General features: G+C 38.7%; 2 protein-coding genes across 3 annotated transcripts in view; one reads left to right on the top strand and one right to left on the bottom strand.

The window, feature by feature from the left end:
• LOC143039621 (uncharacterized) overlaps positions 1–8,035 on the top strand; it is a 27,276-nt gene extending 19,241 nt beyond the window's left edge. The window contains exon 3 of the mRNA XM_076209889.1: positions 4,689–8,035. Within this exon, the coding sequence (XP_076066004.1) occupies positions 4,689–5,172 (484 nt within the window). The 3' untranslated portion in view covers positions 5,173–8,035. The remainder of the gene's footprint in view (positions 1–4,688) is intronic.
• Positions 8,036–8,172: 137 nt separating this feature from the next.
• Positions 8,173–15,645, bottom strand: LOC143039620 (U5 small nuclear ribonucleoprotein TSSC4-like). 2 transcript variants are annotated; one of them, XM_076209887.1, is made up of 2 exons: positions 14,891–15,644; positions 8,173–8,710 (listed from the first exon to the last, which is right to left on the bottom strand). In XM_076209887.1, the coding sequence occupies exon 1, from the start codon at positions 15,555–15,557 to the stop codon at positions 14,901–14,903; it is 657 nt and encodes a 218-aa protein (XP_076066002.1). In that variant the 5' UTR covers positions 15,558–15,644; the 3' UTR covers positions 8,173–8,710; positions 14,891–14,900. The 2 variants fall into 2 exon arrangements, with proteins under 2 accessions (XP_076066002.1, XP_076066003.1); XM_076209888.1 differs by lacking the exon at positions 8,173–8,710 and adding an exon at positions 12,696–14,283 and having other exon boundaries at positions 14,891–15,645.
• Between the last annotated feature and the right edge of the window lie 8,508 nt (positions 15,646–24,153).

The following is a 24,153-nucleotide window of genomic DNA, read 5'->3' as shown; positions in this document are numbered from 1 at the left end:
TTCTATGATGATTTAAGTCAGGTGATGGATCAAGAAAAAATTAAGTACAACTTGGTAATAGGCGACTTTAATGCTAAAGTGGGGAAGAAGATGGGAGATGAAACGTGCATTGGTAAGTTTGGAGTAGGTGAAAGAAATAACAGAAGCGAGATGTTAGTAAATTTTGCAGAGAACTACAACATGAGGATAATGAACACTTTCTTCCAAAAGCGTGTGGGTCGTAAATGGACTTGAAGAAGTCCAAATGGAACAACAAAGAACGAAATAGACTTCATATTAGGAGATGAAAGCAAAAGCGTTAGCAATGTTATGGTGATAATTAAAGTCAACATAGCTAGTGACCATAGAATGTAGGTTGCACAGCTAAATTCAATTTCAGAGCCGAGAGAAATAAACTAGTTTTAAGACAGAAAATAAGCCTTGCAAATGTTAAGGATAATAAAAAGAAATTTCAGTTAGAAATTAGAAATAGATTCGAAGCTCTAAGAACTAACGAGGACAGCGTGGAAGATATTAATCTTAATTTAGCGAATATCATTAAGGAATCGGAAGAGAAAGTAGGAACACAAAACACAATAAAAAGAAATAAATACCCCAAAACTACAAATGACCTAATTAAAAGAAGGACCATGCAGATTAAAAACAGGAGAGACGAAATAGAAAGAGTAGAACTAAACAAGCTTATTAACAAAAGGCAGAGATTAGAGAAAAGAAAGAGAAATATATATGGAATAGAGGAAACTATTCGGAAAGGTAAAAGTATTCAAGTGACCGAGCGCAAACATGCTTTAGGAAGACAGCTAATGATATGTTTGAAAGATAGAAATGGAGAAATCATTAAATGCAGGGACAGAATGGTAAAAAGAGTAGAAGAATTTTACCAAGAGCTTTACTCGTCGAAAACCGTAGTTGAGTCAGTAAATTCATGTGTAGACGTTAATAGTGTACCAGAGATTACAAAGGAAGAAGTAGAATTTGCTCTCAAAAATATGAAACGAGGAAAAGCACCTGGGAAAGGTAGTATATCGATAGATCTGTTGAAAGACACAGGTAGATTGGTTCACATTAAATAAGCTGAGTTGTACACCCAGTGCTTATGTTAAGAAAGCGTTCTTGATGCGTGGTGCAATGTTATAGTGATTTTGCTTCATCAAAAAGGAGACCAGAAGGACCTTAGTAACTGTCGACCGATTAGCTTGCTTTCAAATGTATATAAAGTATTCCCTAAGATCCTTACAAATTGACTAAGTCAAGTTTTAGATGGAAACCAATCAAGAGGACAGGCAGGCTCTAGGAGCAGATATTCGACTGTAGACCATTTGCAGGCGATAAACCAACTAATCGAGAAAACGACAGACTACAATGTACATATGTGTTTACGAGAAGGCCTTTGACTCGGTAGAACAAATAGCAATGCTAAACTCGCTACGCAAACAGGGTACAAACGAACAGATCGTAAAAGTTTTAGAAAAGATTAATGCGAAAGGTACCGCTATAATTCGACTACATTAAGATACAAAAAAGATCAAGATCGAGAAAGGAGTACGGCAAGGCGATACAATTTCACCCAAATTATTTACAGCTTGCTTGGAAGATATTTTAAGAGGATTGAGTTGGGAAAAGAAAGGTTTAAAGAATAATGGAGAATATTTGAACCACCTAAGATTTGCGGATGACATTATTCTTATTTCAGAAAGAGCAGAGGACTTGCAAGATATGCTGAGTGATCTAAACAAGGAAAGTCTCAAAGTAGGTTTAAAAATTAATAAAAGTAAAACCAAAGTAATGTTCAACACGAAAGTTCAAAGTAAAGAGATTGTAATTGATGATGAGAGTCTTGAAGAAATTGAAGAGTTTAAATATTTAGGACAGATGGTGAAAGTGACGAAAGGTCATGATAATGAAATAAAAAGACGCATTACAATTGGTTGGAAAGTCTTTTCGTAAGTATAATAAAATCCAGAGAGGCTCTCTACATTTATATTTGAAACGTAAAGTTTACAATCAATGCATTCTACCAGCAATAACCCACGGGTATGAGACTTGGAAACTAACGAAGGCAATGGAAACAAAACTAAGGACAGCACAGAGGAGAATAGAGAGATCAATGATGGGAATAACACTGAGAGACCGAAAGAGAGGAAGTTGGGTGAGAGATCAGAATAGAGTGAAATTATTGTGGAGGCAGTAAAAGAGAGGGATATTGAATTGGGCAGGTAGGTTAATGCGAACGACTGATGCGCGGTGGAGCAAGTGTGTTACTGAGTGGATACCGCGAGATGAGAAGCGTGGAAGAGGGAGACCAGCCAGAAGGTGGAGAGAAAAGATCGAGAACTTTGCAGGAGTGACGTGGAGGAGGATGGCATAGTCGTGTAAATCATGAAGGAGGCCTTTGTTCAGCAGTAAACTCAGGATGGCTGATTTGATATATATATATATATATATATATATATATATATATATATATATATATACACGGAGTTAAACACGACAGCATTTTGGCACTGGTTAATCTTCTTACTGAGATTTTCAATTTTCCTCACAGTAGGTCTCATTTCAGGAGGGTGGGCAAATACAAGCCTTCCAAATTCTTCCATATTTAATTTAACGTTTCGACTTCAGGGAGTCATCTTCAGAATAGTTACAAGAGAAAAGTCACAATTTTCAAAGCTACATGATTCACAATTGACAATGGTGTACAGACAACATGGGTTTAAATATGGGCCGCTAGGGAACGGTGCATGGTTCGTGATCCGTTACGTAGCCGGGCACTACGTCTTAGAAGGGAAGGGGGAGGGGGAGGAGGAGGGGGAGGGGGAGGGGGAGGAGGGAGAGGGGGGGAGTCAGGTAAGGTAGGTCTTCTCGCTGGGTCACCACGCTGGTCATGTGAGGGTTGGTGAGGTGTAGGAGGGGGAGGGGGAGAGGAAGGAGGTGGGTGTTGCTGTTGTTGGGCTCCAAATCTCGTGGAAGAATTAAATAGCGGGATGGCAGAAATCATATTACATTGAATATTAATAATTGGAGCTCTCTCCCTAATGTGGATGGCTTCAAGCATTTTTAGTTCCTTAATTTTGGCACAGTGTGCAACTATCCTAGTGTTATCCACGATTGTCTTCCTATCGATTAAAGCCTGGTGGTATTGGAGGTGGTGTTGTTTAATTGCTCCTTGTTGTAAATGTAGGGACAACCGTCTACTCAGTTGGCATGTCGTGAACCCAATGTATGAAGAATTACGAGGTGCGCAGCCCCCAGTTATACAGCGATATTCATATATGACATTGGTTCTCGATAATATGCCGCCATTGCCAGACAGATTGTTTTTCACAACAAGGGAACAGGTACGGGGGTTGTCATAGAATATGATAACTTTTAAGTTATCGTAATCACCTATTGGCTTACAATTTCTATGTATGATGTCTTTCATGTGTTTCTCATCTTGGCGGTACGAACTACAATAAATATTCTGGTAAAATACGGTAACGGTCTTGGCTTGGTCCGGTGTATTCACAGCAACTTTACGTTCTAGCAAATCCTTAGTTACACTATCAAAGTCTTGATTAGAATAACCATTATTTACTAGCATCTGGCGCAGATAAGTAAGTTCTAAGTGGAGCATATGCCAAGAGGAACAAATGGAAATTGCCCGCCGGACATATGCTCTAATAACGCCTTTCTTATAATTACGAGAACATTCACCAAGACCGTTCATGCATTTACCGCTATCCGTGGGCTTGCGATATACCGTAGTATTAAATTTGTTAGATGTCGCATCCACCAAAACATCAAGAAAAGGGATCTTATTATTAACATTGAGCTCTATAGAAAATCGTAGCCCTGAAATGGCTTGGAGATTAGATCTGAGCTCTTCTAGTAAATGCACATCAGAAACACAAACAAAGACATCATCAACATATCTCAGATATAAATGTGGTTTCGTGGTTAGGGAATGTAAGGCTTCAGTTTCTATGTGAGACATAAAGGCTTGAGCATAAAGGACCCCCAAAGGAGAGCCCATGGCAACGCCATCTATTTGGACAAAAAGTTTACCTTGAGGACATTTGAAAGGGGCTTCGGTAGTGCAAGCAAGAAGCATCTCCTTCATGATAGTTAAAGGCATTTTAGGTGGTGGTAGTGTCGGGTGATGGTAAACATAGTCGAGAATAATCTCAGTAGTTCTTAAAACTGGAATGTTTGTGAAGAGACTGTGGGCATCGAGGGAAGCCATAATTCCTACGGGGTTGTTACTCCTAAGCACATCAATGAACTCGTTAGTAGATCTGAGTGAATAAGTGGTAGGGATAAATGGGGTAATTATATTATTCAAACGCTTAGCTAAGGAGTATGTGGAGGTGGGGGTCTGAGAAATAATGGGCCTCAGAGGGTTACCAGCCTTATGGGTCTTGACATTACCATAAAAATAACCAGGGGCATAATCACCAGTAAAGCCAAAATGCTGTCGTGTTTAACTCCGTGTGTATTAGTGAGAATCTGCGCCCTAAATATACAATATATATATATATATATATATATATATATACATATATATATATATATTTATTTAGATTGTGAGTGAGTGTGTGTGTGTGTGTGTGTGTGTGTGTGTGTGTGTGTGTGTGTGTGTGTGTGTGTGTGTGTGTGCGTGTATTTTCTTTTTTCTTTTACTAATCCCCCCTTTTTTATCTCTTCAGGTGTGCACGGAAGTGCAGCAACACCTCCGGCTGTACCGCCTTCGGGTACGACGCGACCCTGAGAAACTGCCAAGTCTTCACCTCTCCTTACTACTCGCAGCGAGAAATTCCCCCTTCGCCAGACTTCAATCTCTACATGCTGGAGATTTACCCGGGGAGCAGACTCGTCCTTCTGGGCACGACAATGGACTGGGTCACGGGGAAACTCGAGTGCGAGAAGCTGGGAGGGACCTTGACGGTGCCCATTACCAGTAACCATGCTGCTGCAATATCTAACTTCGTGGTGAAGGACCACATCCACGTCGGGATCTCCCGCAAGGACAACCTTTCTCCTTATTTGGACCTCAACGGCACAGAAATGGAGCTTGTCTTGGGCCCTGGATACTCAGCAACATATGACTGTATCCAAATCTATAGGAAGGAGCTCATAACCGTCCCCTGCACAGGCCACCCTCGTTATGTTGTTTGCCAAATTCCTGTCTAGTAAGGTGACTGCATAACACACATGGAGAATTGTCACTCCAGAACGCCCAAATGAAGAGTCGTCACCCCATAAGATCCCACCTGAAGATAAGGTTACGTTAGGTTAGGTTAGGTTGAATGAGGGTTATGCTTAATGGCATCAACTTATACAACCGAAGAATCGTAAACCCAGGATGGTCCACATGAAGAATTGTCACCCTAGGATAGCGCGGGATCGGTTTTTTGTGGGAGGGGAAGAATGTCTGTAAGAAAATGAAAAGATAGTAATGTATAAAAGAAGGCTATTGCCAGCGCGCTTTTTCGTGAGCGATTAGGGGCGGTTGGTCGTGGCTCAGGAGAAATGGGCAGGGAACTTGGACGGCGGCGCCGACGCCTGGGATTAGAATCACCAAAAGTTGAGAAAATGGTAGGCGTAGTAGAGAAAAGTGGTAAAACGGACAAATCTTTAGTGGGAGGGAAATTGAAATGAGATGTAGTATAAGAAAAGGTTAGAAAGGAAGCGAATTTTAGTCGAAGAAATAGTACGTGTGGATGTTTGTGCGTGGGGCGTGGCTATGATCGTGAGAGGTGAGTGTATATATCTTACGGGAAGTGAGTAGAGTTCATTTCCCGCGTGTAGAGAGCACGTTCCTGATTAGCCCCAGGTGAGGCATGAGCGATGAGCGAGCGATGTCCGAAGCGTAGTCAGGAGAGTGGATCCAATTGCGGTGCGAGGGGGGAGGGCAGGCGGGCGGGTGTTGTTTTATCTTTCTCCTTCCAAGCACAACTGTGAATGCAGAGAATTGCGTGACTTGGGAATTATGTGTAAATGTCAGAAGTGTAAACCCGTTCGCCAGCGTCAGGGAAGAGGCCAGGGCGTGGGTGCGGGCCGGAAGACAGGAGAGGCTCCCCAATTCCTCTCCCGCGACCAGCCGGCGAAGAGTTAAGGGCTCTGAATCAGTGTTGAATTGTGGGTCTCTGCTAAGCCAGCGAGCAAGTGTGTGTGTATCTCTTTTCATCCAAGCACCACTCTGAAAACGGAGACTTACGTGACTTGTATGCTAAATTTCTAAGCCCTTGTATATATGGTAATTACGGTTTAGCAAATACAAGAGTGTCTGAGAACTTACTTGGTAGCTTTCTCAGACAATTGGTCTGAAATTATGTAGAACTTGAAGGATTCTTATGAGAAGACGTTAGAAGGTCCCTTGCCGACTGGTTTCAAGAGTGGTTACTAAAGCTCTGGGTGTTCTGTCGATTTGTCCCGACGATAGCGGCCGTATTCGGCGGGACTCGTACGTGTTGGTAAAAAAAAAAAAAAAAAAAAAAAAAAGCTCGAAGCCACGGGTTAACTTTTACCTTAAGCAAATTCTCAAAGTTTCCCAATCTTTAAACCAAAATTACTTCATAGATTCAATAAATAAAAGGGAGGGGAGTTTAATCGTATCTTATCTAAAGTTACGATAGGAGTGGTTCAAAGTTTCAGGAAAAGCTCCTGAATCGAAAGATATTATTACTTTGAGGGGAAGTTCCCGAACCGAGGCAAGTACTAATGTTCCCAATAATAATTACCACATATAATTTTGGTCACTCTCCTTTGCACTGATTCTTGTGAATTAATATCTGTTCTATAGGATGGAGACCTAATACATACCCTATAGTCAAGGATTACTTCTACATTTTGTTTCTGCCTTAGCAATAAATCCAAATGCACTGTTGGCCCTATTCCTGGCACTAATGCAACGTTTCCTGGATTTAAATTCAGGACTCACTAACACTCCCAAGTCTTCTCCACAAACTATTTTCTCTAATATGGCATTGCCTAAGCTATACCTGTTAGCTTGGTTGCATAATTCTAAATTTAACACACTGCACTTTGAGATATTAAAGTCCATTTGCCATTTCTCAAACCATGCAAACAGTTGATGATCCTTCTGCAGTATCCCAGTATATTCCCCTCACCTAATATGGCGTCCTATTTTTGTCATCAACAAACTCTTATTGGTATCAATCCTGATATCCAAGTTATTTATATACATAATGAACAATAAGAAACTCAAAATGTATCATCAACAAACTTTCATCACTATCAAAACTAATGTCCAAGTTATTTATATAATGAACAATAAGACCCGGAACTGAGCCCTGAATAACACCATTAGTAATGCTACCCCATTTGGATTTTACACCATTAATGGTGACCTACCGTTTTCTGTTTTTAACCAAATCAAACCCTTTTCCTATTATGACAAGGGCTTTGATTTTTTTTTTTTAAGCAGTATCTGGTAGGGCACCTTGTTGAATGTTATTTTCATATAGTTCTGTATTTTTTAATCCTGGTCACAGCAGAGGTTGGAAAGGACATTCACTCTAAATATTGGCCCCACAACCTGAGGTGACCTCAGCTTCCTCTGGGTATCATTGCTTTATTGGCATACTGTAGATACCATCCCCTGTGTTCATGTATGAACTGTTATAGACCACCTGCAAGGGTGAGGTTCTGGGTGGTTACCAGGTCTGCAAAAAAAAAAAAAAAAATGGGTGGGACACAGTCACTATTACCTCATTTGGTTGGTATCTTTTCACTTTGGTACCTCAGGTAACTTGCATTGAGACAGGATGGTAATTGTGTTCAGGTGATGGCTAGAGCCAATCTGGTGCCAACTATTTTTCAATAACAAAATTAATGTGATTCATTAGTAGTGCTGGCTATGGTGGAATAAGCAATAATCACTTTATGAGTAAGGCTCAATATATTAATAGGTTGAGAGCGAAGATGTAGTATGATATTTCTTTATGATATGTTCAATGTGGCCGGGTGAAAAAAAGGGTATAGTCAAAGATATTTAATAAGCATAACCAAGGCTTACCTATCAGGGATGCTTACCAAAGGCAGCAATATGCTCTAGCATCATAAAACTTTTTGTCGTGATGAAAAAGAAAAAAATAATTCCTAGTGTTCTTGCTTTCATCTGTAAGATGGGGGCCAACTAAAATATTGTATGCAATTAAACAAAGACCATACTAGTAATCATACTTTATTTCACTTATACAGGTACATTACTAATGGTCCAGAACCTCTTCTAATCCATGTAGACTTACAAGCAGGAACTTGAAATTCCTGCAGCTGCCTGACTAGTTTACTGGGCAGCCCACCTGGATTGTTTATATTGAAGTGGAACTGATAAGTACCCTAGTAATGGAGTAGACTCAGTTGCTCAATAAAGAAATTAACCACTTTGGTATGATGACACGTACATAGGCGTCATGAGGCACAAGTGGGTACACCAGAATGCTGGCAATGGCATCTTGATTATATATATTTTTTGTAGTTGTAGACAAGTTACCCCCTGGATTCTGTGAACTGGTTTGATCGTGTTTTCTGCGTTTATTATTACTCAGAGTAAAAGAGAATGAGTAATACAGAAGTGACTTAATCAATTCTAGATTTGTGAGAATTACTATACATTAATACATTTCTATAAGATACAAAGTAAACTCAATCTGTGAAACTGGGTTGTGGATTTCAGGTCAGCATATCTTGTCCCCCATTGATGATCCTGTGGAATATAACAAACATCAGCATCATAATCAATCTTCATGCTGTCTGCATTTCATCCATTATAACAATGGAACGACAGGGACCAGTGATGGGTACCTGCGTGTGATGGTCCTGCAAGATGGACAACAAAACTACCCATTTTCAAAACCTAACCTCATCTCTATCAAGGTTTCCAGACTGGGCTCAAGATGTCTCTCTATTAACTTTAACCATATATCTTACACTTTTTCACACATGGGAAAGTGACAACCAGCGACTGCTCTCCTCCTATTACCACTTTCAGCTGGTGACACAGAAACACTCCCACTCCCAAGATTTTAAGAAAGAACTTGATGCTGAGAGATACAAAGACGGGTCACCATGAGCATAGCTCCCTTCCCGTAAAATAAAACTAGGTGAATACACTGATTCAGCACAGACAGCAGTCTCACATGTCTTACCATAGAGGTCTGTGGGAGGTTCTGTGGACCACTACCAGCCATTGTGGGGTTTTGAGTTTTCCACTTAGTGAAACTCAAGGCAACAATTGATTGATTGCAACCCAATGCAATATGGTTTTCTTGGCATGCTCAGTCAGATGATGGATGTATACTTATCCAGCATATAACAGATTCATACTTCATCATCTATGTTGAGTTTTCCCATGAAATGTGTTACCATCATTCAATATTGGTGGGTCCATGCAGACCTCACTCAAACATGCTAAGGATGGGACTATTTTTTTTACCTCTTCCCTAGGTAGGGTTTTTGATTGCATAAGTTTTTATGCTGCCCATATTTTGCAGCCAATATTTTGGCTTTGGCAACATCTCTAAGTACCTAAGTTATGAAGCATTCTTTTATGACAGGAAAATCTACACTTAAAGAAATAAAAAAACTAATATCCTTACATTGTGCTACCTTATTTAAATCACTCCTTACCACTTAATCAGTGCAATCTTGTCACCAAGGATAGTCACTGGTTACTGTCAACAAAATACAAAAATTTTACTTTTTACCTCTCATAAAAAGGCAAAACTAAAACACAGGAATAAAACTTCCTTTACTTTCTCTTTGCAAACCTCCCCTTTGTGACTTGTTATTTCACTTTCTTATTTCTCTCTTGTTTCCTTTCCTCTTTCTTTTTTACAACATATAAAAACCACACACACACACAACTGCATTTAGGCCATTATTCAGCTTTAAAACAATACCAACACAATGGGTGTAGACCCTGAAGCAAATTGCCTTACATACAATCGCCACATATAAGACCCTAAACACATTCAATTTGTTCCAAAGTGGTAGATATCTAGAACAAATTGAATGAGGAAACTCTTCTTTCTTTTCCTGTTGACGTTTCCCATTTTCATATGGGGTCGCCATTCCTCGCTAGTCGTTTCCACCTGTTTCGGTCCATCACCTGCTCCTCCTCCAGATGTTTCTCCTTAAGGTCCTCTCTCAGTCTGTCCTTCCAACGCTGCTTGGGTCTCCCTCGCCTGCGTCTCCCCTGTACCTCCATCTCCATCATTCTCCTTCCCACGTAGTCTTCATCTCTTCTCTTCATATGGTCGAACCAATGTAATCTCCTTTCCTGCGCTTTCGCCGATGCCTCCACTACTTTCACAGTACCACGAATCCTATCATTCTTTATCCTATCCAACCTCGTCACCCCACACATCCACCTCAACATCCTCATTTCTATGATGTCCAGCTTCCTTTCTTGTACCTTTTTCAGTGCCCATGTCTCCGCTCCGTACAACAACGCTGGTCTCACTACTGTCTTGTACACCTTTCCTTTTACTCTGGCACTTATCTTTTTGTCACATAGCACACCTGATACTCTCCGCCAGCAAATTGAATGAGGAAACAATGAGTGTAAAAACTATACAAGAATTTAAGATCAAACTGGATGCTGAAACATACGAAAGTGGGTCACTATGAGCATAGCTCTCTTCCTGTAAAATACAAATAGGTAAATACATCCTACATTGCCTTACTCTAGTCCACTGGTTCCAAACCTTTTCTGGCTTGAGGCACCCTTGCCAAGCCTTTCAAAAGTCCCTGGCACCCTTATTAGAAAATCTAAATTCTAGTTTGTCAGTATTTTGTTGATTCAACATCAGTGTAACAAAATTTTGTCCCCAGATAATATGAAAATACTCATCTTTACACTGATGCTGCTTTAATGAACAAAAATGGATGACAGAGAGAATTGGTAATACGAAAATTATTTTTGCCCTGAATTTTGGCGGCACCCTCAGTCGATCTCACGGCACTCTTTGGTGCTGCGACACACAAGTTGGGAACCACTTCTCTAGTCCTACCCATACAGTATCTCTTCCTTGAGTGACTTGTGGGCTAATCCAGTGGTTGTCGTTGCTCGGGAGCCATGGGTCATCTGCAAGAGACCTGGACCAATTGATGTAAAGATGAACTTAAACTCCCCTACACATTTGTAAATAGATATCTAAAACAAAAGGAGAAATCTCCAAGCTAAAAGTACACTGGATAATATGTTTTTTGGGAGGTTTAATGGCTTAACATCACAGAGGACTTTGTAGCTTGGAATCTAATGAACCATGCCCTTGGTTCAACTTTGCCGGTCGCAGGACTCGAACCGCCATCCCCTCAACCTTCGCCACAAGTAACAACACTCTAGCCCACTCAGCCAGCGAGCTTCCAGAATAATAATAATAGTAGTAGGAGTAGTAATAGTAGTATTAGTAGTAATAATAGTAGTAGTTACAAAGCAAAAAAGCAGGCTGAAATTATTAATAACATTTTCCAATTGGTATTCACCAAGGAAAGCAATTTTGAGAAGAATCAGTCAATCTGTTGCACCTGGTCTCTCTTGTAGAAGACCTCCAGGAAACTGGCAAAAGCCCTTGGTTGGGACCATATGTCACTCAGGGAAGAGACATTGTGTTGCTATCTGGAGACCATCAGTGTGAGGAGGAGAGAGGAATAAATGGAGTTGTGTTTTGCAACATGGAAATGGAAGTATTAGAAATGCATAAATGACTAGAAACTAGGTGTGGGAGGGGCTTCAGGGTTAGGTGGGGTTTCTAAATGAATGGTCAAAGAATGAGGGAAAGGTACCTGGTAGTTCCAAGTTCTGGATAATTTATCAGCCAAAAAACACAGAACAGAAGAAACATACAACCTGTCAGTAAGCATAAAAGAGACATTTAACTCTGATGACAAGGACATGAAAAAAAAATGAATCTTAGCCCCAAAATGAAATGTGTAGCAACAGTCCCCATGGGAAATGAATCCTATAAGAAAAATAGGACACAAAGGGGCAACAACAAAAATCATTCTCAGCCTAGCCAACAGATCATACAAGGAAAGACTAGACAACTTGGGACTGCCCATACTGGAAGAAAGAGAAAAAGGATTGGCTGTGTTTTGGATAAGAAAGGTAACTGACCAATTTATTACTATGGGATGAAAATAATATTGAGAACTTCAGAGGAAACTGAAAAAATTGAATGCTTGAATGAGATCAACATATAGATTTCTGTAAGATGCATTACTTTTGGGAATAGATTGAAGTGGTTCAGGTAGACAACACAAATGAATTTAAAGCAAAAATATCATCATTGGAAATCCAGGGTACCTCCCACAATGGTTAGACAATTATGAGGCTCCTAAATGAAACACCATGATATACTACTTTTAACCCTTGAATTCTCTGATAGTAGGTGAACAAATATGCAAGATAATGCCATTCCTGAAATCATTAACTGAGGCAGTAGTGAGGTAGTTTTTTTTTTTTTTTTTTTTTTTTGAGGGATTTAGGCTATTTCCTTTTTTCTTATGAATTTTTAATATGTTAATTTTTGCTGGATGGTATTTATAGGTTAATTTTTTATTGTTGCTTCCTCTTTAAATATCATGCATTTTTTTTTTCTTTTTAATTTGATGTATTTCTAGTATCAAGATAGAAGTGTCAATATTCAATAAATCCCAAAAGGTTAATCAGTGGCAATAATACAGGCTGAGGTTCAATTTAATAAGATTGCATGTAACATAAACTTGAATTTACCAGAATACAAAAAGAAAAATGCATAACATGCACTTATATATATTTTTGTAAAAATCTATTTACAGCATTAGTTGAGGAAAAATAGTGCAACTGATGGAAAAAAGAATTCAACAAAAATATTTGCATTCTCACAGTCGGTAACAAACGTGCAGTGGTAATGTTGCAGTTTACCATTTTTCTTATAATCTTGCCACAGATTAGCCCCAATAATCATGATTTCCAAGTGCTTCTACACTGATTATTGCCAAAAACATGGCTCTATACTAAACATACATTGGTTCTAGATGTGGGGGGAAAGATACACTTGGGTTTTACAAAAATTCAGATATTTTGTGGGCAGCTTTCAAAAGATTTTGTGTTTACTTTTTGTGTGTATTGTAATTTTCAAAATGGGTTGTGTAACTAATCATTTATAAGTACTGTAATTATAAAATGGCTTCATTATTACTTATTAAGTAATATATTTTTTCAAGTTTATTTTAACAAAGGGCTTCTAAGTTTTACAACTTGTGTTTTACCTCATCTAAATTTGGCACCATCCTCATTTAATGAAAAAAAAATCACATTTACTGGTATGATTTTTGTCTCAAATCAATAATAAATCAAAACTCAACCTGTAGTACTTTCATTACAAATAGAGTACACTCAACCCTCGATTTGCCGGACCTCCATTTGCCGGATTTCGGATTTGCCGGACAAGAGTCCGGGGGGTCAAAAAAAGTAAAAAAGTCCGGGACGAGTCGATTTCAAACTACCGCGCCGGACAAAGTTCGCAAATCGCGCACTAGATGGCAGCGCGGGCGGACATACGCGTGGAGTCAGTAGTACTGGACTGTACACAGTCTGCCGCGTCACTCGAGTGTTGTGCTTACTTGTCGTGGATATAAACACTTCTTCACAACGATGCCACCCAAAAACCCACCAAAGAAAGTAACCAAGCGTACAGCTAAACCTGTGCACCTTTCTGTGTCGCAAAAACTGGAACTTTTACGTAAAATAGATGGGGGAATGAGTGTTGCCCAAGTCTGCGAGCTGTATGGGGTGAAAAAACAGACAGTTTCGGACATAAAAAAAAGACATTTTTCATTGCCGGACATTTGCTATTCCCGGTCAAGCCTTCCCCCCCTTTAAGTCCGGCAAATCGAGGGTTGAGTGTACAGTCAAACAAAAAAAGTAAGAGTTACCAAGATTTTTCACCTGTATGCTATTTTTTATGAGATGAAACTATGGTCTATGTTTGGTCTTAAATAAAAACTGCATTGTATTTCAAGTTTGATGGCAAATATAACATTTCTTATAAACTCAGGAATTTAGTTCTCCTTTTCATGAATCACACGACCGTGTGATGTGGCAGAGGATGGCATGGTCGTGTGATTTATGGAATACTATGAAGGAGGCCTTTGTTCAGCAGTGTATTCACGATGGCTGATTTGATTGATTGATTGATTTCATTTAAATGTGTGGATAGGTGAGATTAAGTTATATTTGGCTAATTTCAACCAGCACTGTAGGTGATGTTATTGCTGTTGCTTCAGCAGTTTCTGGAGGAAAAGATGTAAAAAAAAAAAAATAATTATGATTATGAATACACAGAAATTTTTCTGTCAACACCATAGATTGGCAAGTACCTTATATAAGTATCACTATAACATGAAAATGCAAAAATTTGTAAACACCATCCAATAGAGTATTTAGCGAAACCTATCTTAACCTAACATAATCAATAAATTGCCAACTGTTCTCTTACTTACTAAAACACAGCCATCAGTAAAAATAGCTAAACACACTCATGTACAACAAAACAGTAGCTTTGTTAACCATATTTCACACAAATTGGTACAAGTTCAACTTACAGACTTCAGTCCCTATTATTATATGACCATGCAATTTATATTGGAAAGAAAATTAAAAAATAAAGGCCATTCATCCTACACTCATGAATAACATTTTCTATACATTCACTCACAGACCACCAAGTAATTTACAAGTTTAAACAGTCCGTGGTCAGCTCCTTCAGGACTGTAGATCTCCTGCTAAAGCCAATGCAAAAGATTGATTCATTTACTTATGACAGAAGACATTGCATCAGGACATACACCACTTCTTAGCATACACCCCCACCCATAAAACAACACCTTTCTTTCTTACATAGATAATGCTAGTCTTCCTCTTCATCTTCAAAGTTGAGATAATCCAACTGCACTTTGTCCGTTCTTTTTTCTTCATCCTGCGACTCTGCATCTTTCTTTACTTTCTTTCCCTTCCCTTTGGACTTTACTTTTCCTACTTCATGCTCCCTCATAACCAATTTCTTAGTACCCCCAAATACTGAATTTAATGCAGTATCCTGATATTTCTTTGGGTTTTCCTCTTCCTCACATCCCTCAAGCTCCTCTACCTTTCTCCTAGGATTTTTAAATATGACCCTTTTATCTAAATCTACATGCTCTTGTTCGTTTCCTGCATGCTGACTCCTTAACTCTTCGTACATCTTAAGTCCAAGCTCCTTGTTTTCTCGATCTGAGAGGCACTTGGTTTCTTTCATGGAATACCTTGTCCATTTCTCAGGATGCTTGATATAGTCTGGAGCCCCACGACCACGTCTATTGTCCCGCCGTACAGGTATCTTTGGCCGAGCGAATATGAGATCTTCATTTTCTCTTGATTCATTTTCAACTGCAGGGTCGCCAGGTTCATCTGATGTGGATGTCAAGGGGTTTGAAGCGGCAGCAGCATCCAATGAATCAAATAACGCGTTCACGCGGTTGTTGAAAGAAGAATCATCTGACGAAAGTCGAAATGACGACATTGCCATTCAACTACACTTTGAAGGTGTATAATAAACTGGTTCAGGGACTCCTTGTCAAATGAAACGCTATTTACGGTGTACAAATTCCAATAACTTTATAGCAATTGGATATATTTTCATTACATAGAATGCAACATATTTGTTTTTAGCACTGTAAACTCAATAGCGATGCTTATTTGTTTTTAAATAGGATCGGAACGAATTTTTCCACTGGAAGCTCTTTAAGGATTTATTTGGTTTTTGTACTTATATAAACTATTCCTGGGTGGTAGTGCTAGGCAAATACCGCTAATTTCAGTACCGGAATTACCGGTAGACAACAATGCCGTCACCGGTATTACCGGTTAAATACTCGTGAGGTAGTAGTGACGTCCTAAGTCCGAGTCGCCTTTATGACTTAAATCTTTAAACAAATTTCATCCTACTATATGTCTCAGCTATGGACAGAGAACAGCCTTGATTTTGTGTACTACTAGCTTAGTGAGGGATACCAGATTCCATGAGTTATACCATCCATATCTGCGTTCACTCATAACTGTTTCTGACCTCCCCTCCCCCCTTTTTTCAGAAGTTTAGTTCAGCATAACAATGATTGATGTTTACAAATTGGTTTCACCTTTGTTTTGCCAGTCATAATATGATATGTCTCAGGTAGGTTCCGAGAACAGTTATGATCTGACCTTTTTCCTCATTCTCCTTGTTGTTTTACTCATTCGAGTACTGGTCCCCTGTACCCTACCTCTGGTGCTTCAGGTTATAATGTACTACTCCTTGGTGCTCATAGTAATTGCCCACTCCGTTCTGAGATTCAGGTAAAATGTTAGATTTAATTGATAGGGGACCCTAGCAGCAGTGTAGGATTCGCTATAACTACATGTTGTTACAGATGTAGAATATTGTAGTATATCATTAATGGTCCTACTCTGATATAGTACTCACTCATACATGTTGATACAGATGTAGAAAAATGCAGTATATTATTAATGGTACTACTCCGATATAGTGCTCACTCATACTGTTTTGTTACAGTTTAACATTATTTTTTTGTTCCTTTGCTTAATGCAATGTTCCTTTTGGATGGTGCTCAAATATTTGGACTCAATGTTCCTATGTGTACAAACATTTCAGTAACATTAGCAAAACTAAACAATGTTTATGTGTCATATGTGCACTGACTGGTATTACTCATGAGTGTCTCTGGTCCCCTCAACCCCCTATGTATGTTTGTCCGTGTGACATAATGTAGAATAATAACCTGATGAGTAGTGCTGGGCAAATACCGCTAATTTCAGAACCAGAATTACCGGTAAACAACAATGCCATTACCGGAATTACCGGTATTTTACCGGTAAAAGACTCGTGAGGTAGTAGTGACGCCCCAAGTTCGAGTCGCCTGTATGACTTAAATCTTTAAATAAATTTCATCCTACTATGGTGTATAGTTACAACTCAAGTTTTGTAACGTCGTCACTATAAAAATCCTGCCTGCATCACGAACGAAGGAAGCACTAACCTACCCTACATGCCTACCAGTGCTATAGGCAAAATGTAAAGAGAAATATATATAATATATATATATATATATTATATATATATATATATATATGTGTGTGTGTGTGTGTGTGTGTGTGTGTATACATATACATATGTATACACACACACACACACACACACTTCAGTGAACGGACGGCGTAGAAGACGTTCTGAAGAAAAAATGAAAAATAGAGGATTCCAAAGCAAAGGAAGTACCTATTGTATTTGCAGGGTGGGGGGAAATTGCTCATGGGGTAGTGGGAAAGTAGGGAAAGAGGAGAAGGGGAGGGATTGCTGAGGGAAATGGAAGGAAATGAGGAAGGAGAAGACTTGGCCCAGGCAGACAGACGAAATGTAAACATCAAAAAACGGCCCCCTGACCAGCTGAGTGACGACGAAATGTCTAATAACAATGTAAAGATCAGAAACATAGATAAGAGCAGTACAATGGAAGGTGAGGATGATAATTTCAAAGGATTTAATGAAAGGGCGACGGATACCAACCTCCCCCGACTGACAAAACTGGAGGAAAAACTTCAACAAATGTCTGACAACTGGGAAGTTAGGTTTGGCAAGATGACAAAAATCGCCGAGAAGTTTGAAAAATTGGAAGAACTAGAGAAGCCGAACAAAAACTTAACTGATGAAATAGAAGACCTAAAAAGACAGTTAAGAGAAGTAAAGGTGGAGAATGAGGAATTGAAGAGGAATAGTAAAGAAAACAGAGAGGCCATAACTAAAGAAGCTAAGAATTGGAAAGCAGCCCAAGAAGACAATAAAGTTTCATTCACTGACATAGTCAAACAGCAATTGAAAGAACATGCTGAAGACTCGGTTATTAAAGTGATGAGACAAAAGGAGAATATAGTAAGAGATTTAGCAGACAAGAAGAAATGTATAATTATATTAGGAATGGAAGAAAAACACAACCCAGATAGAACCACAAGAATCAAAGAGGAAAATGAAAAAGTAAGCCAATTACTAGAATCAGTTCAGGAAGATGAACCATAAATTATGAAGCAAATTCGAAGAGAAATTTAGACTCGGAAAGTATAGCACAGATAAGACCAGACCAATTAAGATTAAATTCAAGTCACAAACGACGGCAGAGAATATCTTATCCAAAACAGGGAAACTAGCAACAAGTGAACAATATAAAAAGGTATGGATATAAAGGGAAATGAATAAAGAGGAAAGAGAGGAAGAAAAACAGAAAAGACTTGAAGCAAAGGAAGAGAACGGAGTCAGAAAAAGAGAGATTCTATTGGAGAGTAGTGAATATGAAACTAAAGAAAGTCGACATACAAGAGAAAAACAAAAGGGAAACAGAGAACACAATGGAAGTGGCAGAAAATTAAGAGTGTCTTACACAAATATAGATGGATTAATAACAGGATTGAATGAGGTGAATGATTATTTGAAGGAAAAAGAACCAGACATAATGGGAATTGTAGAAACAAAATTAAAAGGTCCACTACCACCCAACAGTGTAGGACATGATGCATATAATTATTGGATTAGAAACAGAGTGAAAAAGGAAGGGGGTGGAGTTATGTTCCTGACTAAGAAGGATATAAACGTGAAGGGTGTCACATATGGAAAGAATACAGTAGAGATGATAATGATGGAAGTAGAAGACAGAGATAAGAAGAGCAGAAAGTTTGTGATAAATTATGTGCCCCCGAAAACAGCCTCATGGGAAGAGAGTGAACATAAAAGTATGTTAGAGGACACAAAGATAGCATTAAACAAGATAATGGAAGAGGGAGGAAGAATAGTTATGATGGGCGACTTTAATTGCAAAGAAATCTGCTGGAAAGAAATGACAGTAAAGAGTGGAGACGGCTCATGGGGAAATGCTCTACTTGAGATGGTTACTGACCATACAATGACACAATGGATACAGGAGAACACTAGGTATAGAAATGAAGAGGAGCCATTAAGACTAGACCTAATAATTACATCTGAACCTAGAATAGTGGACAAAATTGAATATAAAACACCAATAAGTAAAAGTGACCTCATATTGATTGAACTGGAACTTAATGAAGAAAAATATATCAAAAGAAATGAACAATATAGAAAAGGAAGAATGATGTATGAAAAAACAAACTTTGATAAAATAAGAGAATTCTTTCAAAAGGAAAACTGGGAAGAAATATACAAAGAAGAAACAACAGTAGAAGAGAAATGGAATATTTTGACAAAAATTTACAAAAAAGGAGTGGAAAAGTGTCCCAAGACAAAAACAAGAAAAAGAATATGTAAAATGCTGGTACAACAAAAGTTGTAGGGAGTTAAAAGACAAAAGAGACAAAGCCTGGACCAGATGGAAAAAAGACAGAAGACCTGAAAAATGGAAAATATATACCGGTTATAGAAATGAATATGTACAAACATGCATAGAGGAAAAGAGAAAATATGAAAAAGATGTCATAGAAAAATGTAAAGATCAACCAAAACTATTCTACAGATTTGTAAACAATAAACTGAAAAAACAAACAAGACTTGGAGAAATTAAGACAAGAGGGAGTTGAATACACTGAGGAAATGGAAATGGTGGAAATTATGAACAAACATTTTAAATCAGTGTTTACAAGGGAGAACATACAACCTGAAGAGAACGAATGGAAAGAGAAAGTCCCCCCTATGGAAGAAATAGAAGTAACAAAGAATGAAATATTAACACACTTGAGTAATCTTGATGTCAGAAAATCGCATGGACCAGATGAAATAGCAAACTGGATACTGAAAGAATGCAGGAATGAACTGGCAGACAAAATACATAGCATACTAAACAGTTCCTTGAAAGAAGGAAAAGTTCCAGAAGATTGGAAAAAAGCAAATATAGTACCTATATATAAAGGAGGAAATAAAGAAGAACCTACCAACTATAGACCAGTCTCTCTAACAAGTACAATAGCAAAAATTTGTGAAAGAGTTATCAAAAGTAGATGGGTAGAATATTTAGAAAAAAAAACAGTGTTAAATCCAAGGCAATTTGGATTCAGACAAGGACGATCATGCGTCACCAATTTAATATGTTGCTATTCAAGGCTAATAGACATAATATAAGAAAGAGATGGATGGGCGGACTGTGCATTTCTAGACCTAAAGAAAGCTTTTGATAAAGTACCACATAAGAAGTTGCTTAAGAAATTAGAAACTGAAGGAGGAATACAGGGCAAACTACTAAATTGGATGGAAGACTTTTTGCAAGAAAGAAAAATGAGAGTAGTGATAAGAGACCAGCACTCAAAATGGGATGAAGTAATAAGCGGTGTTCCGCAGGGAACAGTACTGGCCCCAATAATGTTTGCTATATATATTAATGATATGGATGAAGGAATTGAAAGCTATATGAGCTTCTTTGCAGATGATGTAAAACTACTGAAATGAGTGAAAACTGAAGAAGATTGTGAATCACTACAGAGAGATCTAAATAAAGTACAGGAATGGAGTAGGAAGTGGGAGATGGAGTTCAATACAAAAAAGTGTAGTATAATGGAATTTGGAAAAAGTAAAAACAGAATAACAAGATCATATAAATTGGGAGAAGAAGGAATAAACAAAGTAGAAAATGAGAAGGACCTGGGAGTCATTGTTATGAATAATATGTCACCTGAGAAACATATAAATAAGATTTTTGGAGAAACTTATAATTTAATAAGAACAATCAAAGTTGCATTTACATACCTGGATGAAGAAATGGTGAAGAAAATCCTAATCACCCTGATAAGACCAAGATTGGAATATGCAGCAACGATATGGTCACCAAGTACAAAAAAAATGTATAAAAAAACTTGAAAGAATACAAAGAGCAATTACAAAATTGGCACCAACACTCTCAAAACTATCATATGAAGAGAGACTAGAAAAAGTTGAACTACAGACACTAGAGCAAAGAAGAGAGAGAGGAGATTTGATAGCTATTTACAGAATCATGAAAGGCATAGAAATTACTGATAGAGAGAATCTGATAAAATGGGATGACAGAAATACAAGAGGACACGGAAAGAAAATAAAAAAAGACAGCTATAGAAGAGATTTGAAAAAGAACAGCTTTCCTCACAGAGTAATAGACAGTTGGAACAAGTTAGATGAGAAAGTGGTGTGTGCAAAAACAATACATGAATTTAAAAATAGTTTAGATAAAATGAGATATGAAGACGGGACCCTCACGAGCATAGCTCCCCTTCCCGTAAAATACAACTAGGTAAATACACACACACACATATATATATATATATCGACGCGGAATTTTTCGATGAAACTTTCACAATTAATATAGTTTCGTATGCTGATCACAGAAATAACATTAATTTTTTTTTTAGAAATCAAAGAGAGTGCCGAAAAACTGTTTTAATGGTTAAAAATTACCGAGACCTTAGATCCAAAGACCAAGGTGACCAAGGTGAATCACACACACACACACACACATCTGTCCAGGGTTGAAATAATTTCAGTATCGCTGCGCTGCGAGTCGTTACTCCAACTCTCGTGGGCGAGGAGTTGGGAGGGGGTGCGTGTAAGGTCACAGCATTACCCATAGATCAGTCATACGAGCTCGGAGCTCTCTTCCGAGAGGGAAATAGATGTCGATCATGAGCCCAGCACATGATCCAAAGACCAAGGGGAATACTCAAGGATATATTAGAGTTCATTGTCAGTATGTTTTTTTATTTATTTCCTTAATTATTTTTTCATACAAATTAGTTCATATTCTTATTTAGGAACATAAAATATTGGCATTTTCATCACTTAAGCATATATATATATGTATATATATATATATATATATATATATATATATATATATATATATATATATATATATATATATATATATATATGGGTCTTCGTTTGGCGACACGCGGAATTTTTCGATGAAACTTTCACAATGAATATAGTTCCGTATGCTGATCACAGAAATAACATTAATTTTATTGAGAAATAAAAAAAAGTGCCGAAAAAACGGTTTTAATGGTAAAAAATTACCGAGACCTTAGCGGTACATACTTGCTTAATGGTAAAAGTTTAACCGGTAAAATTAGCGGGACATTGGGCCCGTCAGTACCGTCACTCAGTACCACCAAGCCGAGACGTGCTTACCGCTCTCTGAGTGTTATGGTATAGCTTATCGGTTAACGGAGAATTAACGATAGCAGAAATTTTGCCGGTAAGCTACCGTCAAGGTTGTTACCGATAAAACCCGTAACTACCGGTAGCTGCCCACCACTACCGTCAGTACCGTCACTCAGTACCACCAAGCCGAGACGTGCTTACCGCTCTCCGAGTGTTATGGTATAGCTTATCGGTTAACGGAGCCTTAATGGTAGCAGAATATTTGCCGGTAAGCTACCGTTAAAGTTGTTACCGATAAAACAGGTAACTTTACCGGTAGCTGCCCACCACTACTGATGAGGACCACAATGGAAATAAGCGTTCATGCTTTTTGTGTTATCCTCGGCAATTTACATTTATTATTTCGAACTATGTGTTCTTGTCATTATTTGCACTTCATGTACATTGATTTATTGCCAAATAAAGTCTATCTATCTATCTAGTCACAACTCAAGTTTTGTAACGTCGTCACTATAAAAATCCTGCCTGCAGGACGAACTGGCGAAGGAAGCACTAATCTACCTTACATGCCTACCGGTGCTATAGGCAAAATGTAATGGGATATATGTGTGTATATATATATATATATATATATATATATATATAATATATATATATATATAAGGTTCTTTTCCGTTTGGCGACGCGGAATTTTTCGATGAAACTTTCACAATTAATATAGTTTCGTATGCCGATCACAGAAATAATTTTTTTTTTTTTTTAGAAATTAAAGAAAGTGCCGAAAAAACTGTTTTAATGGTTAAAAATTACCGAGACCTTAGCGGTACATACTCGCTTAATGGTAAAAGTTTACCGGTAACGTTAACGGGACCTTAGCGGTACACTCGCTTAACGGTACAAGTTTACCGGAAACGTTATTGGGACACTGGGCCCGTCAGTACCACCAAACCGAGACGGGCTTACCCAAGGTCTATATATACCAGGTCTAACCACTTCCGACCGAATTTCGAGGGTGTTGGCGCAGCGAGCCCGTGACGTCACCTGGCTCCTCAAAGTGGCGTTCGCGCGTCGTTGTAACTGGTTTGTCGCATGGACATGTTGCTGCCTCCGCTCGCACCGCTCCACGCAATTAGTTATATTCTGACAATGAAGATCTATATATACCGGTATATATAGATCTTAACAGTATGGCTTATTGTGCCATTAAGGGTTGGGGCTCAAACCAAAGAGGAATTAAACCAAATGTTAATTTTCATCGTTTCCCTGCAAATACACACACACATGCACATGTGAACGTGTACACATATAAACACGCACAACGATATCTCCACTTCCCGTAAAATACAAGTATATAAACACGCACACACTCACACAACACACGGCTCGGTGGCGGATTGGTAAAGCACTGGCCTCACTAGTCAGAGAACCGGGGTTCGATTCCCCGGGCGGGCGGAGATAAGTTGGGTTTGTCTCCTTTCACGTGTAGACCCTGTTCACCTAGCAGTGAGTAGGTACGGGATGTTAGTCAAGGAGCTGTGACCTTGCAGTCCCGGTGTGTGATGTGTGAGTGGTCTCAGACCTACCCAGAGATCGGCTAATAATGAGCTCTGAGCTTGCTGCCGTAGGATGGTGTCTGGCTGTCTCGACAAGAGGCTGCAGCAGATCCGTGGTGGTGAATACATACATGTGAACGTGTACACATATAAGCACACACGACGATATCTCCCCTTCCCGTAAAATACAAGTTTATAAATACACACCGTCACTTCCACATTTGACACGGTGGCGCGGTTGATAGAGGGTCAGACACATGATACTGTAGTATCGGCGGTACGTGGTTCGAGTTCTGTCCAGGATTGAATTTTTTTCAGTATCGCTGCGCTTCGAGTCGTTACTCCAACTCTCGTGGGCGGGGAGTTGGGGATGTGTGTGCGTGTAAGTTCATAGATCGGACATACGAGCTCTGAGCTCTCTTCCGGGAGGG

The sequence above is a fragment of the Oratosquilla oratoria genome, chromosome 26 (genome assembly GCF_046742065.1).
Source record: "Oratosquilla oratoria isolate Oo_2021 chromosome 26, ASM4674206v1, whole genome shotgun sequence".
NCBI classification, from domain to species: Eukaryota; Metazoa; Arthropoda; class Malacostraca; order Stomatopoda; family Squillidae; genus Oratosquilla; species Oratosquilla oratoria.
This window is presented reverse-complemented; position numbering and strand designations above follow the sequence as displayed.

Excerpts from the sequence above, each read along its gene's own strand:
- LOC143039620 (XM_076209888.1), bottom strand. The coding sequence starts at position 15,557 with ATGGCAATGTCGTCATTTCGACTTTCGTCAGATGATTCTTCTTTCAAC.